General features: G+C 41.2%; 1 protein-coding gene across 2 annotated transcripts in view; it reads left to right on the forward strand.

The window, feature by feature from the left end:
* Positions 1-18413, forward strand: part of SEC61A2 (SEC61 translocon subunit alpha 2) — a 36464-nt gene extending 18051 nt beyond the window's left edge. Inside the window, exons 7-12 of one of the 2 annotated variants that reach the window (XM_047066855.1) lie at positions 1919-2072; positions 3056-3216; positions 3541-3738; positions 5758-5949; positions 13780-13856; positions 16555-18413. In XM_047066855.1, coding sequence (XP_046922811.1) covers positions 1919-2072; positions 3056-3216; positions 3541-3738; positions 5758-5949; positions 13780-13856; positions 16555-16741 — 969 coding nt within the window. In that variant the 3' untranslated portion in view covers positions 16742-18413. The remainder of the gene's footprint in view (positions 1-1918; positions 2073-3055; positions 3217-3540; positions 3739-5757; positions 5950-13779; positions 13857-16554) is intronic. The other variant, XM_047066854.1, reaches the window with a different exon arrangement.
* Positions 18414-18969: the final 556 nt, after the last annotated feature.

An 18969-nucleotide genomic window follows, 5' to 3' on the forward strand; every position in this document is an offset into this window, starting at 1 on the left:
TACTTTATTTGTAAAGTCTACTGTAGAGACTTAAACATATGGTGCATTCTGCGAGAGCATGCATGTAGCGCTCACTTTCTGTCACTGTTCTAGTCAGTGAGGTGCTGTAACTTCCTGGTTTCTCATCACCCTCAGAGGCATACTTCTGCTTTTTACGATCTTTATCTTACTCCTTTGATTATAGAAACTGTCTCTCATTTAGGATTCTCTAGAATTCCTTTCTCCAGTTAGAAAAATAAGAGTTTGATTTTCACAGGATACATGTAGAATCAGTCTGTAGTCTGATGGTCATTGGTCTGAATAGTGGGTTTGGAGAATTAAAGGTGTTTCAGAGTGATAGTGACTCTGGACAGGTCATTTAATCAGAAGCCCATGCTGAGACTTTTTGGTGGGCTGATACATTGTGGACAGCTCTTATTCCCTGCATTGGGTTGGGTTTCTGATTGCGAGTATTTATTTACTTATTACATAATTGTGGTCAAACTAAAAGCTCAGTAGTAAGTCCTAACTTCTCTTTTATCTTGTCAAAGTGGTAAACTTGGTTTTCAAACAGTAAAGGATTCATGAGCTCTCTTAGAAGTTTGAAGAATTGTACCCTTTTTCCGGTCCTTTGAAAGGCAAACTAAAAGACTGTAAATAGACAATGTAGGCTGTGTCCAAGGACTGAAATGACAGTTAAGGAAAAAAAAACCCTGCAGAAGGTAAGCATGCTTAAAATGGTGTATGTGTATGGTAGTTGTTTGCTCTCTCTCCTAACCGGGGATGTTGGGTAAACTGAGTTAATACTTGGGTGGGAGGCTTCAGAGCTGGGAAGAGTGGACTTGGCATTTCCTCACTTATGTAGGATGGTGTTTTTAAAATGGGGACAGGTGTGAGGTTGGGGGCATAGAAGCATTTTTTTCTTCCCCTCTTGATCAGGTTACTGAAGTTCAGGGAAGGCGTCATGACTGCGGAGGTCACTTGCAAGGCTTTGGATTATTTTTAATTGATGCATGCTTTTACAGAAATGTCTTCTCCAAGAGGAACGTTAAGAATTTTCAGTTTCACATAAACTAAAGTTAGTATGCTTTTATTTTTTTGAAAATGAGGAGCTTAAGAACCTGGCAAATCCTTGTCTTCACATTTACATTCAGTCTTTGCCATTGTATGTATAGAATGCATTTTTTACACAGTTATAATCTGTGCATATTAATTTGTGCTCTTTTTGACTTACTCTATATGTATTAGAGTTGATCCTTGAACAGTACAGGGGCTGGGGTGCTGACAATAAAGTAAGCTAGAGAAAAAATGTTACTGAGAAAATCGTAAGGAAGAGAATGCATTTATAGTGCTGCAGTGTATTTATATAAAAAAAAAAAAAAAAACCTGTGTATACATGGTCCTGTGTAGTTCAAACCCATGTTGTTCAAGGGTCAACTGTATGTATAACATAATCTATAAAGTATTACATACAGTAGCTTTAAAAAGGTGTCAATGTAGTGCACGTACTTCTTTAATGGCAGTATACAATTGCACCTCATTACTATACCTTATTTCATTTGGTCTTTCACTTAACTTGGAATGTTTTCAGTTTCTTGCTGTCCTAAATTCAACAACTTGAACATTTTTGTTCCAGTGTGCTTTCCAATAGGCCTTATGTAAACATTGTAAGAGAAACTATTCAGATGGTTTATAAATATGCTTTAAAGGTTGAAATGTCTGCTTTATAATGTAACGATATTTCCACCCCTCTGATTGGCAGAACTGACTTCTGTCTGAACTAGAGGGGTTAAAAAGATGCAGAGTAGTAACAGTGATACTGCAACAGTTAGGTTTTAAATTTACAAATGCCCGTACTTTGAAAGTAGTCAATGGTGTTCATCTTCCCCTTTCTTGAGTTGATTCTTGCTTCAGCTTACTTGCATTTCTTTCCCCACAGTTGTTTGTTGCTGGTTTGATTGTGCTGCTGTTAGATGAGCTGCTACAGAAGGGTTACGGCTTGGGGTCTGGTATTTCCCTCTTTATTGCCACCAACATCTGTGAAACCATTGTCTGGAAGGCCTTTAGTCCCACTACTATTAACACTGGCAGAGGTACATTGCACAGTGTCTGCGACTGCACGAGTTTTGCTGGATGTGTGCTGGAAAGTAACCTGTCTCGGAGCAGGACATGCCTGTAGACATCCTGGTTTGCCCTCCCAGGGAACCACTGATGCTGATTGCTCAAGAGTTAAGCAGCAGAGATTTGTGGAGTATGAAATACTACTTCAAAAAGAACAATAACTAAATTTTAGCCTCTGCTCATTGAAAATTTCAGTGATTGCAAACAGCTTTTCAAAAATGTTTTTTGCTTAAGTCATTGCTGCAGAAGTCATTGATTTGACCAATTTCCGCATTCCCAGGGGGACAAAAAGGTAGTGGATTAAGATTTTTCAAATGAAAAAACTATTACATATTGTATGAGGGAGCACTAATACTTTTGCTGCTATTCTACTTGGCTTTGTAATAGCAACTAAATTTTGAAGTAATTCGTTCTGTCTTTCCTTTTCCCCATTTCCATTTCTCTCAGATGCCATCCACGGTTCATAGTGGTTAACATCTAAACTGATCCCAGCCTTAGGAAAATAGCAATGATGGTTTGTTAATATTCTTGGTAAAACAAATTTAAAAGCAAGCACGATAGAGTAACACATACCTTTTGATTCTGACATCTTTACTCTGCTTTGCTGCTGCTTCCCCCTAGCCCCACCTAAAAATAGTCCCCTTCCCTTCCCTAAAGTAAAGGAGAGGCAAATCATTATGACCTAAATATTTGCTTAGGTTTATTCTACTTTGGCTGTTTTCATGAGGAACAGTCTCTTGAGAAAACTTGAGATTTGTGCTAAAAAAGATAGATTTGCCTCAACGATGTTGCTACTTTTAGAAGCCCCACACATGGCTGTGTTAAAGAGTAAACATTGGTGAATTATTTTGACTCCTATTTTCTGCCATGTACTGGAGTTTCAAGGTTATTTGTTTGCTTCTGGGACAACTTTGGGTGACGAGTCTACAGTCCCATTTCTATCTTCATTTATCAGGTACGGAGTTTGAGGGTGCAGTCATAGCTCTCTTTCATTTACTGGCCACCAGGACAGACAAAGTCCGAGCTCTAAGGGAGGCTTTCTACCGGCAGAACTTACCCAACCTCATGAACCTCATTGCTACAGTTTTTGTATTTGCCGTTGTCATATATTTTCAGGTAAGTCTGCTTTCTTCACTGAAATACGTGGGATGTGGACTTTTATTTAGCTTTTAAAGAAAAGCATGCCATTTGAAATGTTAGTATCTAACAAGTCAGTGTTGCAGAATCTAGTCAAGCACACGATTCTGTTCTTAGACTCCAAGGTGCAAAATGTTTGTGGTTACCGCCTAGAACAGGATTTCCATTTCTGTGTGCCCTGTGGAAGGAAAACATTAGCACGGCCTTTTCATACTCCCCACTGTGGTGGTCCCGTCTGCTGTCTGTATGTTCTTTATTTGATGTGTACAGTTCCTCTTACTTCCTCTTCCTTTCATTTTTTAGGGATTTCGTGTTGACTTGCCCATCAAGTCGGCCCGGTATCGAGGACAGTACAGTAGCTATCCCATCAAGCTCTTCTACACCTCGAACATTCCCATTATTCTCCAGTCGGCCTTAGTGTCAAACCTGTATGTTATTTCCCAGATGCTGTCTGTTCGATTTAGTGGCAACTTTTTGGTAAATTTACTAGGACAGTGGGCTGTGAGTATTTTCTTATTTATTCGAAGCATTTAAATTTATTGTAATTTGCATTTCATGGTTGTATTTTTAGTTGAAAGAGATGAGCCAAAATTGAAACAGTTGCTGTAGCATTTTCACATTCACTGACCTGTAGCAGAATTTGTCATTTATTTGGAAGGAGTGATGAGTGTTGCAAAACTAAGATTGGCCAGGTTCTTTGTGTTAATTTACTGTCTAGGAAGTATTTTCACATCTCCCTGGAGGGACCTCAAGGTTAAAATCACAGCTGCTCTCATGAAAGCGGTTTTCTGTTTTGTTAACTGACTCTGCTGTTATCTAGAATGTTTTTTAAGGAAGCTATTTGCTGACTGTATGTGGGGTACTGAGATCTCCTGTTTCACCCCCATTTTTCACAGCCTGAGTGGCAATAAACTAGTGATGAACTGGGCTGGAGATAGGCACGTGATTATTGGCCTGAAGAGAGAACAGAGTTACTAGAAATAGAATCCAGCACTCTCTGACTTCCCATTTTAGATCCTGTCAGCATAGCTTTTTCTAAAGAGGCCCAGCCATGTTGTTGTTACTGGAGTGCGAGTTCTTGTCGGATTGAATTTTGAGTGATTTAAATTCTGTCATATGACCACGGAGTACTTTTCCCCCTTACATCTATAGAATTGAAGGAGACTCTGAGCCTTTATTCTTTTACAGAACATGTAACTGTGGAATTAGTATTTCACCAACTACCTTATTTCTGAAATGTGCTCATTCTACGCATTTATCTGAATATGCTAGCTTTTCCATTGTAAGTTATAGTGACATATCTTTCTGCTTCTAATGATCTTTTTTTTTTTAATTTTTTTTTTAACGTTTATTTATTTTTTAGACAGAGACAGAGCATGAACGGGGGAGGGTCAGAGAGAGAGAGGGAGACACAGAATCCGAAACAGGCTCCAGGCTCCGACGCAGGGCTTGAACTCACGAACCGCGAGATCATGACCTGAGCCGAAGCCGGGCGCTTAACCGACTGAGCCACCCAGGCGCCCCTCATTTTTTTTTTTTAAAATTTAAAGTTTAACAGGTCAAGACAGCAACTCTTGAGTGTTAGTTGAAGGAAATAGGATTCTCTTTATCTATAGTACTCTTTTTCCATTCATGTAACAGAAATGTGATTACCTGTGATGAGGGAAGATGTGGTCCCTCCCCTTGCAAGCTAATAGTCCAGCAATAATTATGACTGTGGTAATTTCATAGCAATAAATGCATTGAGTGGTTGTATATAGACTGTGTTGTGGTCTAACGAAGATTCTTTTTAATGAGATAATTACTGGGAAATTGAATTTGTCTATAAACAGTGCTTTTGATTGGGGATTAGTGATTCTAGGGGCACAGTAAAGAAATCATTTTGAAATGTATATTCAGGAAGCAGACATTTTAATCATTGTGGCCAGAAATTGCTTTCTACCCCATATACCCCAGAACATACGCTGTACCTAGTTCTGTTACTATAAAAATTCTTAAATGTTTGGATAAATACCCTCACAAATATTTACTAAAAGACTATTTCTTAAAATATGCAAAACATAAAAAGTTTAGGCAGCGAGTTGTTTGTTGTCTGTCAGTATTTCAGTTAATTGTATTCTTCATGGAATTCTATGAAGTGAAAGAATATGTTGCATGGTCTTGTATACTGCAGAAAGTTTCAGATTCTAAATGTAATCAGAGGTTGCCTGTAAATGGAACCATTTTAGGAAGAGAAGGAGGATTTTTTTTGTAGATGTATTATAATGTTGGTTTTTAGAAGATCACTCTTCTGTTAATAATATATTCACAGTGTCTTTTATGTAAAAGATGCTCACTAGATAATTTTGAAGGAGTGAAAATATCAGACACAGAAGTAAATCTTCAAGTTACATGGGATCATTAGCTGTAGGTGCTTTGAGCTTACAACATTGTCATAATTGTTGAGGAGTTTGAAAAGTCATAAAAATGTATCTTGACCAGATGGGTTGACCATTTGCCCTTATTGTTCTTGTCCTGTAGGATGTCAGTGGGGGAGGACCTGCTCGTTCCTACCCAGTGGGAGGCCTTTGTTACTATCTTTCTCCTCCCGAGTCCATGGGCGCCATATTTGAGGATCCTGTCCATGTGGTTGTTTACATCATCTTCATGTTGGGATCATGTGCATTCTTTTCTAAGACGTGGATAGAGGTGTCTGGTTCCTCAGCCAAAGATGTAGGTATTTGTTTTATATGAAAATAAACATTTTTACTTTTTAGCTGCCAAAAAATGGTAATTGGAACTCTCTTAATTACTTTTGTAATTTAAACTTAAAGTCATATGTTCATAATGAGGTAATGTCACCCGTTGGGGATTAAAAACCGGTATCTGAAAGTGGAAAAATTTTTAGAGTTTTACAATGGTTTGTGACCCTCCAAAGCTTAACCTTACCCAACAAATTCTTATTCCTTAGTATTTAATTTCTGTTCAGGGAGGTGATACGTAAAAAAGATTGAGAAACCATGGTTTAGTATGTGGGTACTAGGTGGTTGCACAGCAGTGAGCCTCAGGTGTAATGGTAATGGTGTGGCCGCACCTGCTTCAGGGTTCTTGTATTTATTGATGTGTGGAAAGCACTTCCCACAGAACCTTGGAGGTAGTAAACAGTGAAATATTTAGAGTTTGATTAAAAAAATTTTTTTTAATGTTTATTTTTTGTTTTTTGTTTTTTTTTAAATTTTTTTAATGTGAAATTTATTGTCAAATTAGTTTCCATACAACACCCAGTACTCATCCCAAAAGGTGCCCTCCTCAATACCCATTACCCACCCTCCCCTCCCTCCCACCCCCTCCCCCCCCCCGCTCCCACTCCCCCCTCCCCCCCACCCCCCATCAACCCTCAGTTCTCAGTTTTTAAGAGTCTCTTATGCTTTGGCTCTCTCCCTCTCTAACATCTTTTTTTTTTTTTTTTTTCTTCCCCTCCCCCATAGACTTCTGTTAAGTTTCTCAGGATCCACATAAGAGTGAAAACATATGGTATCTGTCTTTCTCTGTAGGACTTATTTCACTTAGCATAACATTCTCCAGTTCCATCCACGTTGCTACAAAAGGCCAGATTTCATTCTTTCTCAATGCCACGTAGTATTCCATTGTGTATATAAACCACAATTTCTTTATCCATTCGTCAGTTGATGGACATTTAGGCTCTTTCCATAATTTGGCTATTGTTGAGAGTGCTGCTATAAACATTGGGGTACGAATGCCCCTATGCATCAGCACTCCTGTATCCCTTGGGTAAATTCCTAGCAGTGCTATTGCTGGGTCATAGGGTAGGACTATTTTTAATTTTTTGAGGAACCTTCACACTGTTTTCCAGAGTGGCTGCACCAGTTTGCATTCCCACCAACAGTGCAAGAGGATTCCCGTTTCTCCACATCCTCACCAGCATCTATAATTTCCTGATTTGTTCATTTTAGCCACTCTGACTGGCGTGAGGTGATATCTGAGTGTGGTTTTGATTTGTATTTCCCTGATGAGGAGTGACGTTGAGCATCTTTTCATGTGCCTGTTGGCCATCTGGATGTCTTCTTTAGAGAAGTGTCTATTCATGTTTTCTGCCCATTTCTTCACTGGATTATTTGTTTTTTGAGTGTGGAGTTTGGTGAGCTGTTTATAGATTTTGGATAGTAGCCCTTTGTCCGATATGTCATTTGCAAATATCTTTTCCCATTCCGTTGGTTGCCTTCTAGTTTTGTTGATTGTTTCCTTTGCTGTGCAGAAGCTTTTTATCTTTTTTTTTTTTTAATTTTTTTTTTTTCAACATTTATTTATTTTTGGGACAGAGAGAGACAGAGCATGAACGGGGGAGGGGCAGAGAGATAGGGAGACACAGAATCGGAAACAGGCTCCAGGCTCTGAGCCATCAGCCCGGAGCCCGACGCAGGGCTCGAACTCACGGACCACGAGATCGTGACCTGGCTGAAGTCGGACGCTTAACCGACTGCGCCTCCCAGGCGCCCCAAGAAGCTTTTTATCTTCATGAGGTCCCAATAGTTCATTTTTACTTTTAATTCCCTTGCCCTTGGGGATGTGTTAAGTAAGAAATTGCTGCGGCTGAGGTCAGAGCGGTTTTTTCCTGCTTTCTCCTTTAGAGTTTTGATGTTTTCCTGTCTCACATTCAGGTCCTTCATCCATTTTGAGTTTGTTTTTGTGAATGGTGTAAGAAAGTGGTCTAGGGGCGCCTGGGTGGCTCAGTCGGTTAAGCGTCCGACTTCGGCTCAGGTCACGATCTTGCGGTCCGTGAGTTCGAGCCCCGCATCGGGCTCTGGGCTGATGGCTCAGAGCCTGGAGCCTGTTTCTGATTCTGTGTCTCCCTCTCTCTCTGCCCCTCCCCCGTTCATGCTCTGTCTCTCTCTGTCTCAAAAATAAATAAAAAACATTAAAAAAATAATAATAATAAAAAAAAAAGAAAGTGGTCTATTTTCATCCTTCTGCATGTTGCTATCCAGTTCTCCCAGCACCATTTGTTAAAGAGACTGTCTTTTTTCCATTGGATATTCTTTCCTGCTTTGTCAAAGGTTAGTTGGCCATATGTTTGTGGGTCTAGTTCTGGGGTTTCTATTCTATCCCATTGGTCTATGTGTCTGTTTTTGTGCCAATACCATGCTGTCTTGATGATTACAGCTTTGTAGTAGAGGCTAAAGTCTGGGATTGTGATGCCTCCCGCTTTGGTCTTCTTCTTCAAAATTATTTTGGCTATTTGGGGCCTTTTGTGGTTCCGTATGAATTTTAGGATTGCGTGTTCTAGCTTTGAGAGGAATGCTGGTGCAATTTTCATTGGGATTGCATTGAATGTGTAGATAGCTTTGGGTAGTGTTGACATTTTAACAATATTTATTCTTCCAGTCCATGAGCACGGAATGTTTTTCCATTTCTTTATATCGTCTTCAATTTCCTTCATAAGCTTTCTATAGTTTTCAGCATACAGATCTTTTACATCTTTGGTTAGGTTTATTCCTAGGTATTTTATGCTTCTTGGTGCAATTGTGAATGGGATCAGTTTCTTTATTTGTCTTTCTGTTGCTTCATTATTAGTGTATAAGAATGCAACTGGTTTCTGTGCATTGATTTTGTATCCTGCGACTTTGCTGAATTCATGTATCAGTTCTAGCAGACTTTTGGTGGAGTCTTTTGGATTTTCCACGTAGAGTATCATGTCATCTGCAAAAAGTGAAAGCTTAACTTCATCTTTGCCAATTTTGATGCCTTTGATTTCCTTTTGTTGTCTGATTGCTGATGCTAGAACTTCCAACACTATGTTAAACAACAGCGGTGAGAGTGGACATCCCTGTCATGTTCCTGATCTCAGGGGGAAAGCTCTCAGTTTTTCCCCATTGAGGATGATATTAGCTGTCGGCTTTTCATAAATGGCTTTTTTTTTTTTTAATTTTTTTTTAACATTTATTTATTTTTGAGACAGAGAGTGACAGAGCATGAACGGGGGAGGGTCAGAGAGAGGGAGACACAGAATCTGAAACAGGCTCCAGGCTCTGAGCTGTCAGCACAGAGCCCGACGCGGGGCTCAAACTCACAGACCGCAAGATAATGACCTGAGCTGAAGTCGGCCGCTTAACCGACTGAGCCACCCAGGTGCCCCGATAAATGGCTTTTATGATGTTTAAGTATGTTCCTTCTATCCTGACTTTCTCGAGGGTTTTTATTAAGAAAGGGTGCTGGGGGCGCCTGGGTGGCGCAGTCGGTTAAGGGTCCGACTTCAGCCAGGTCACGATCTCACGGTCCGTGAGTTCGAGCCCCGCGTCAGGCTCTGGGCTGATGGCTCGGAGCCTGGAGCCTGTTTCCGATTCTGTGTCTCCCTCTCTCTCTGCCCCTCCCCCGTTCATGCTCTGTCTCTCTCTGTCCCAAAAATAAAAAAAAAAAAAAAAAAAAAAAAAAAAAAAAAGAAAGGGTGCTGAATTTTATTAAAGGATGCTTTTTCTGCATCAGTTGACAGGATCATATGGTTCTTTTCTTTTATTAATGTGATGTATCACATTGATTTGCGAATGTTGAACCAGCCTTGCAGCCCAGGAATGAATCCCACTTGGTCATGGTGAATAATTCTTTTCGTATGCTGTTGAATTCAATTTGCTAGTATCTTACTGAGAATTTTTGCATCCATATTCATCAGGGATATTGGCCTGTAGTTCTCTTTTTTTACTGGGTCTCTGTCTGGTTTAGGAATCAAAGTCATGCTGGCTTCATAGAAGGAATCTGGAAGTTTTCCTTCCCTTTCTATTTTTTAGAATAGCTTGAGAAGGATAGGTATTATTTCTGCTTTAAATGTTTGGTAGAATTCCTCTGGGAAGCCATCTGGTCCTGGAATCTTAATTGTTGGGAGATTTTTGATAACTGAATCAATATCTTCGTTGGTTATGGGTCTGTTCAAGCTTTCTATTTCTTCCTGTTTGAGTTTTGGGAGTGTGTGGGTATTTAGGAATTTGTCCATTTCTTCCAGGTTGTCCAGTTTGTTGGCATATAATTTATCATAGTATTCCCTGATAATTGCTTGTATTTCTGAGTGATTGGTTGTAATAATTCCATTTTCATTCATGATTTTATCTATTTGGGTCATCTCCTTTTTCTTTTTGAGAAGCCTGGCTAGAGGTTTATCAATTTTATTTTTTGAAAAAAACAACTCTTGGTTTCATTGATCTGCTCTACAGTTTTTTTAGATTCTATATTGTTTATTTCTGCCCTGATCTTTATTATTTCTCTTCTTCTGCTGGGTTTGGGGTGTCTTTGCTGTTCTTCTCTGTTTCCTTTAGGTGTGCTGTTAGATTTTGTATTTGGGATTTTTCTTGTTTCTTGAGATAGGCCTGGATTGCAATGTATTTTCCTCTCAGGACTGCCTTCGCTGCATCCCAAAGCGTTTGGATTGTTGTATTTTCATTTTCATTTGTTTCCACATATTTCTTAATTTCTTCTCTAATTGCCTGGTTGAACCATTCATTCTTTAGTAGGGTGTTCTTTAACCTCCATGCTTTTGGAGGTTTTCCAGACTTTTTCCTGTGGTTGATTTCAAGCTTCATAACATTGTGGTCTGAAAGTGTGCATGGTATGATCTCAATTCTTGTATACTTATGAAGGGCTGTTTTGTGACCCAGTATGTGATCTATCTTGGAGAATGTTCCATGTGCACTGACCCAGTATGTGATCTGTCTTGGAGAATGTTCCATGTGCACTCGAGAAGAAGTATATTCTTTTGCTTTGGGATGCAGAGTTCTAAATGTATCTGTCAAGTCCATCTGATCCACTGTATCATTTAGGGCCCTTGTTTCTTTATTGACCATGTGTCTAGATGATCTATCCATTGTTGTAAGTGGAGTATTAAAGTCCCCTGCAATTACCACATTCTCATCAATAAGGTTGCTTATGTTTGTAATTGTTTTATATATTTGGGGGCTCCCGTATTCAGTGCATAGACATTTATAATTGTTAGCTCTTCCTGATGGATAGACCCTGTAATTATTATATAATGCCCTTCTTCATCTCCTGTTACAGCCTTTAATTTAAAGTCTAGTTTGTCTGATAAGGCTACTCCAGCTTTCTTTTGACTTCCAGTAGCATGATAGATAGTTCTCCACCCCCTCACTTTCAATCTGAAGGTGTCCTTAGGTCTAAAATGAGTCTCTTGTAGACAGCAAATAGATGGGTCTTGTTTTTTTATCCATTCTGATACCATATGTCTTTTGGTTGGAGCATTTAGTCCATTTACATTCAGTGTTATTATAGAAAGATATGGGTTTAGAGTCATTGTGATGTCCGTAGGTTTCATGCTTGTAGCGATGTCTCTGGTACCTTGTCTCACAGGATCCCCCTTAGGATCTCTTGTAGGGCTGGTTTGGTGGTGATGAATTCCTTCAGTTTTTGTTTGGGAAAACTTTTCTCTCTCCTTTTATTCTGAATGACAGACTTGCTGCATAAAGGATTCTCAGCTGCATATTTTTTCTGTTGATCACGTTGAAGATTTCCTGCCATTCCTTCCCGGCCTGCCAAGTTTCAGTAGATAGGTCTGCTATTACCCTTATGTGTCTACCTTTGTATGTTAAGGCCCGTTTATCCCTAGCTGCTTTCAGAATTCTCTCTTTATCCTTATATTTTGCCAGTTTCACTGTGATATGTCATGCAGAAGATTGATTCAAGTCATGTCTGAAGGGAGTTCTCTGTGCCTCTTGGATTTCAATCCCTGTTTCCTTCCCCAGATCAGGGAAGTTCTCAGCTATGATTTATTCAAGTACACCTTCAGCCCCTTTCTCTCTCTCTTCTTCTAGAATCCCTATGATACGGATATTGTTCCATTTGATTGCATCACTTAGTTCTTTAATTCTCCCCTCAGACTCCTGGATTTTTTTTATATCTCTTATTCTCAGCTTCCTCTTTTTCAATAATTTTATCTTCTAATTCACCTATTCTCTCCTCTGCCTCTTCAATCTGTGCTATGGCCGCCTCTATTTTATTTTGCACCTCATTTATAGCATTTTTTAGTTCCTCATGACTATTTTTTTAGTCCCTTGATCTCTGTAGCAATAGATTCTCTGCTGTCCTCTATGCTTTTTTCAAGCCCAGTGAGTAATTTTATGACTATTACTCTAAATTCTTGTTCCGTTATTTTGCTTAAATCGATTTTGATCAATTCGTTAGCTGTCGCTACTTCCTGGAGTTTCTCTTGAGGAGAATTCTTCTGCTTTGTCATTTTATCCCTGCGGTAGCTGGGCGGGCCGCAGTCAGACCCAATGTCTGCTCTCAGCCCACCGCTGGGGCCACAGTCAGACTGATGTGTACCTTATCTTCCCCTCTCCCAGGGGCAGGACTCACTGTGGAGTGGTGTGGCCCCTGTCTGGGCTGCTCGCACACTGCCAGGCTTGTGGAGCTGCTTTGATGGGATCTGGCCAAGGGCGTATCAGATGGGGTGGATCCGCAAGGTGCACAGGGGCGGGAGGGGCAAGCTTAGCCAGCTTTGCTGCCGGTGGTCCCCTGTGGGAGAGGCCCTGCAGCACCAGGAGGGAGGCAGGCCCGTCGGAGGGATGGATCCACAGAAGCACAATGTTGGGCGTTTGCGCAGTGCCGGGAGTTGGTTCCCTTTGGAATTTTGGCTGGGGGGCGTGGGGGGGTGGGAGAGGGCAATGGCGCTGGCCAGCACATTTGTTCCCCGCCGAGCTGAGCTCTGTCTTCCGGGGCTCAACACCTCTCCCTCCCAGCGTCCTCTCGCCCTCCCGCTTTCCGAGCAGAGCTGTTGACTTATAACATTCCGGATGTTAAGTCCCGCTGGCTGTGAGAACACACTCCGTCTGGCCCCTCCGCTTTTGCAAGCCAGACTCGGGGGCTCTGTCTTGCCGGGCGGGCTGCCCCTCCACCGCCCCGGCTCCCTCCCACCAGTCCGTGTAGCGTGCATTGCTTCTCTGCCCTTCCTACCCTCTTCCGTGGGCCTCTTGTCTACGCTTGGCTCCGGAGAGTCCATTCTGCTAGTCTTCTGGCGGTTTTCTGGGTTATTTAGGCAGATTTGGGTGGAATCTAAGTGGTCAACAGGACACGGTGAGCCCAGCGTCCTCCTATGCCACCATCTTCGCAATACGTTCTTTCTAGCATGTGGCCCACTGACTAATGTTTATTTTTGAGAGACCGAGTGTGAGCAGGGGAGGGGCAGAGAGAGAGGGAGACACAGAATCTGAAGCAAGCTCCAGGCTCCGAGCTGTCAGCACAGAGCCCAACGTGGGGCTGGAACCCTTGAACCGAGAGATCACGACCTGAGCCAGTCAGATGCTTAACTGACTGAGCCACCCAGGTGCCCCATGTTTAATTTTTTTTTTAATGTTCGTTTTTGAGAGAGAGTGGGGCAGGGGCAGAGAGAGGGAGACAGTCCCAAGCAGGCTCTGTGCTGTCAGTGCAGGGGCTCAAACTCGTGAACTATGAGATTATGACCTGAGCGAAAATCAAGAACCGGATGCTTAACTGAGCAAACCAGGTGCCCCTAGAGTTTGATTTTAAAAGTTGTTTTTCTCTTGGCAGGTTGCTAAACAGCTTAAAGAACAGCAAATGGTTATGAGGGGCCACAGAGATACCTCTATGGTTCATGAGCTCAATAGGTAAGGTCATGAAATTTAACCCTTGATGTGTGTGTACATGTGTGTGTACATACATATGTACCTGGCTTTTCAGTCTTGAATTTATTGTCAAATATTGTCCTGTTTAAATATGAAGCATTTTTCTTCGACTTCACACAGAAGAACCAAAATTTAACACAATACTGAATTGTTCTCCACATCAAAATTGACATCTAAATGATTTGAGTAAAATTGTGTTTCCTTCACTCCTCAGCCCAGTGGTAAAATGTTCTTGATTGGAAGTCCTTGTTGTCTGGCTGCACATAAAATCACCTGGGAGCTTTTAAAAGGCACTGATATTCAACCTCTAGGAATTATGATTTATTTGGCCCAAGGTGGATCCCATACATTCGTTTATTTATTTACTTTTTTTGAGAGAGAGAGCACGCATGGGCACGTGCTCGCCAATAGGCTCCACCCTTAGTGCGGAGCCCGACATGGGGCTTGATCCCACAAATGTGAGGTCCTGACCTGAGCTGCAACAGAGTCAGAGGTTTATCCGACTGAGCCACCCAGGTGCCCCTTCTTTTCTTTTTTTGCATTAGTTTATTTTTTGATAACAGCTTTATTGGGCTGTAATTCACATACTGTGTAATTCACTCATTTGAAGTGTATGGTGTAGTGGTTTTTTTTGTTTTTAGTATATTCAGAGTGTAGAATCATTACAGTGTAATTCTAAAAAACACATTTGTCACCAGGGCAGCTGGCTGGCTCAGTTGGAGGAGCATGTGACTCTTGATCTCGGGATCATGAGTTCATGCCCCACATTGGCTATAAAGCTTACTTTTTAAACTTAAAAAAAATTTTTTTTTCATCACCAATGAAGAAATTTTGCACCTGTTGGCTATTCCCATTCACTGCACCCTCCCACGCCCCAGCCCACTTTTTACTTTCGATCTCTACAGATTTGCCTATTCTGGACATTTCATATAAGTGGAATTGTGATCTTTTGTAATAGTTTTCATTTAGCATAGTGTTTTCAGGATTCATCCATTATTTGTGAATAATATTCCATTATATGGGTGTATAGTACCACGTTTTGTTTATCTGTTCATCGGTTGATGGAGATTTTGGTTGTTTCCAGTGTTTCGACTATCACGAATAATGCTGTTCAGAACATACTTGTACATGTTTTGTGTGGACATATGTTTTCCTTCTTGTAGGAGTGGGATCGTTGGGTCTTAACTATTCTGTGTTTAGTGTCGAGGAACTGCCAGAGTGTTTCCAGAGCGGCTGGACTGCTCTCCATCCCACCAGCAGTGGGTGAAGCTTCCAGTCGTTGCACGCCTTTGCTAGCACCGGTTCTTGCTTTTTGATTCTAGCCATCTAGTGGGCATGCAGTGGTAGCTCATTGTGGTTTTGATTTGCTTTTTCCTGATGAGTAATGATGTGGAGTGTCTTTTCATGTGTTTAATCAGTCATTTGTGTACCTTCTTTGGAGAAGTGTCTATTCACATCTTTTGCTTATGTTTAACTGGGTTGTCTTTTTGTTAGAGTTGTAAAATTTTTGAGTTTATTTAGAGAGAGAAAGGGAGAGAGAGCGAGCGCATGCGCGCACATGCACTTGAGCTGGGGAGGGATAGAAAGGGGGGGGCGGAGAATCCCATGCAGGCTCCGCGTTTGAACTCATGAACTGTGAGATCATGGCCTGAATTGAAATCAAGAGTTGAACTTAACTGACTGAACTACTGAGGCGCCCTGAGTTGTAAGATTTTTTTTATGACAATATCCTGGATATGGCTCCTCTTCGGTGTATGATTTATAAATAATTTGCTGCCATTCTGTGGGTTGTCTTTTCACTTTCTTGGTGTCCTTTGCACGAGTTTTTAATTTTGACAACGTTCAGTTTCTCTTGGTTGCCTTGTGCTGGTCTTGGTGTTAATCTAAGAAACCATTGCCTAACCCAGGGTCACAAAGATTTATTATTTTCCATTAGGAGTCTCGGCTCTAACATTCAGGTCTGTGGTCCACTTTGAGCTAATTTTTTTTGTTTGGTGTGACGGGTCCAGATTTCTTTTTGTGCGTGTGGATATCCAGTTGTTCCAGAACTATTTATTGAACAGGCATTTGTATTTTTATGTAATTTTTTTTATTTACCTAGAATGTAGATCGCAGAGAGTAGTATAAGGAACCTCCGGGTATTCAACTGTATCCAGCTTCAGTAGTTAAGCATCTTTCTGCCATTCCTGTTCATCGACCATCTCCCCAGTCTTTTGTTTTTCCTTTCTGGAATATTAAATATCATCCAAGTATATTAAACAACTCTCCAGGTGATTCTAATGCGCAGCCAAGGTTGAATTACCGTAAAGAGGGTCCTCCACATCTTGTCCCATAAATTTGTTACTTAGAAAGCATTTTGAAGTTTACTCTTCATCTACAAGAGGGAGCTAAAGATGACCTAAAGTACTAAATGTCTTAATGCGTAGATCTGTTGAGGATCCTAACCTGCCATAAAAATCACGTATTGTTTTTCTCGGCTGTTTACTGGTTTCTGGAAGTCGGGGTCACGTCGTTACCTTAATGGCAAAGTTTTCACCAACACGTAACTACCGTGCACGACGGGTCATTCCGTGCTGGAGTTCACGACAGGCTTGTTTAACGATGCGTCAGTGTGTTGTTTCTGACTGTTGCACCTTTTCCTGTTTCGCTGCACCGCCTGACCCAGGGTTTTGTCTTCCAGGTACATCCCCACAGCAGCTGCGTTTGGGGGCTTGTGCATCGGAGCCCTTTCGGTGTTGGCCGACTTCCTTGGGGCCATCGGCTCTGGCACTGGGATTCTGCTCGCAGTCACTATTATTTATCAGTATTTTGAAATTTTTGTCAAGGAGCAGGCTGAAGTTGGCGGGATGGGTGCTTTGTTTTTCTAAGTGTTCCAGTATTTCTTGTGTGTGTGAAAGGGAAAATAATCTTGACACGTTGTTTCTGTCAAATGCTGGTTCCCCTTTTCTTCCCTCACACTTTGTTTTCAAGTGCTGACTGTCCCATTTGTGAAATGGGCACTGAGCTAAGCCTGTGTGCAGCGTTAGTACCAGCTGCCTTAAAACTAAAGTTTACATTATTCGTTAAAAAATGTACTCGTAGTGTTGCCCGTGATGCTGGAAACCAATGTGCCCGCCTTGCCATGTTCAGTTGTGACGGTGAGATGGTGACGTGGATCAGTTTTGCACACATTCAAAACAATATTCCCCCCACTTGTTTAAAAATAAATGTAGTTCAAATTGCCACTTTCCAGTATTTTTGAGCTTATTTAATGAGTTCTGGAACATTTATATCTAATCTGTATTTTAGATATAATTAACTTTTTATACTTTTTTAACTCATAGTATCCACGTTCCCACCCTCCCTCTCCGTCCACCGCCCCTTCTTGTCCCCTCTCAAAGCTGCCACTCAGCCGACTGGCAGAATCAGGCTTCGGTTACAGCTGTTCCTAGAAACAACCGCTCGTGAGGACTCTTGCTGATTTTCATTCCTTTCTTCCCAGTGACAGCAGTCGGTGCTGTTTGACTGTATTGGCTATGCCTTCGAATTCCAACCCATCACTTGAGAATATGCTTTCAAGATACAATGCCCCATTTTTTTTTAAACCCCTAAAGCAAAGATCTAATTCTCAAGCAATGTCTGTAGTTCAGTGGGGGTGAACATTATGAGTAATTCATGCTAGGAATTTGTGTATGTTGTTGTACTTTACAGCAGCAACATGAGTGTAAACAGTAGAAAATAAACCTTTATTTAATAAAACTGTTTCAGTTGTGTTGGAAAAATAAAATCAGATATTAAACGATTTCTGAGATTATTTGTATAGGTTCATCATAGTCATCTCACCCATCCTGAGATGTCTGTTGTAAGAGGTCAAATGTAACTAGTGTTTAATCCTAAAATGGTTGAGGAACACTGACCAACTTAAAGGTGCTCAGTTACGTGACCGATACTACAAAGGATAGGAAAACGGTGTCAGATCAACATCCCAGCCTCCATTTGAAATAACATAGCTCTTTATGAATATGTGCTCTGTTGTCCAGAAAGAGATCAAACTTAATTTTTGAAAGATCCTTTTCAGAAGATTTTCTCGCTGTTTATTTAGTAAGTGCAGGAAGTGTATCTTTTTTAGCCTAGCATCACAAAACCAAACAACTAGAGGGGCAAGGCAGATAAAATAAAGGCTGGCAGGATAGGAACAAGGGTCATCTCCTAAGGGGCTCAGACCATTGTTAGAATAGAAATGTGGATCCAATGTTGTTATATAGGATTTTTTTTTTTTCAAGAGAAGGTGGAAACAGGGCTTTTTATAGGAAACCTTCACCTTTTAAATGCTCATAAATTAACCATGCCAGTCAGTGGAGACCTCCAGGCTGCCAACTCTCAAACTGACTTGACTTCCAAAGTACAGCCCTGGATGTTTAAAGGTTAATATAAATGGCATTAGGGGTAGGTTCTAGGATTTAGCTGTCACTTCTCATGTGCACTCCTAGGAAGAGAAGGCGGCAGAACGGGTGGGGGTTACAAACATCTCTCTTCTACCCACACTTAAGAGTAGGTTTCTCAATTCCTGTGGGGAATGGCTTTGGAAGAGCTGGTCCATTTGGAGACTGCTCTAAGCCTGAGTCTGTAGATTTTCTACACCATCTGGTTCTTGATTTTGAAGGAGAACAGTAACAAGGGAAATTATAGAACTTGGTCTTTGAGAGCTCAGGAAGAGAGGAAGATCTCTGGAGCATCACGATGCCCATAATGATTTTTTAAAAAAGGGTCAGGGGCCCAGGGGAAGGCTACTATTGGAGCAAGTAGTTGGGGCCTAATTTTTGCAATATTTATACTAGACAGTTCTCCACTTCCATACCTTCCCCTTTTGTTTAGGAAGTATAATAGAAAGATTTGTGTTTTTTTGCTCACAAAAACCTCTCTGGGTAGCACAGCGGACCTGTAGACAAGTGAACTACATCATGCCATTTTTGGCATGAATACCCTGGTTTTATCTGACTGGAGGGGCCTGAGCCCAGGGCTGGAAACCCAACTTGGGGCTGGCCAGGGAGCATCACCGTGAGACTTTGGCTGGAGGCTAACCTGAGCTTCTGGAGACTTGTGGAAGTCACCATAA

The sequence above is a fragment of the Lynx rufus genome, unplaced genomic scaffold, assembly GCF_022079265.1.
Source record: "Lynx rufus isolate CCGP_SWC_20201006 ecotype Redwood Valley unplaced genomic scaffold, mLynRuf1.p SCAF_7, whole genome shotgun sequence".
Lineage (NCBI taxonomy): Eukaryota > Metazoa > Chordata > Mammalia > Carnivora > Felidae > Lynx > Lynx rufus.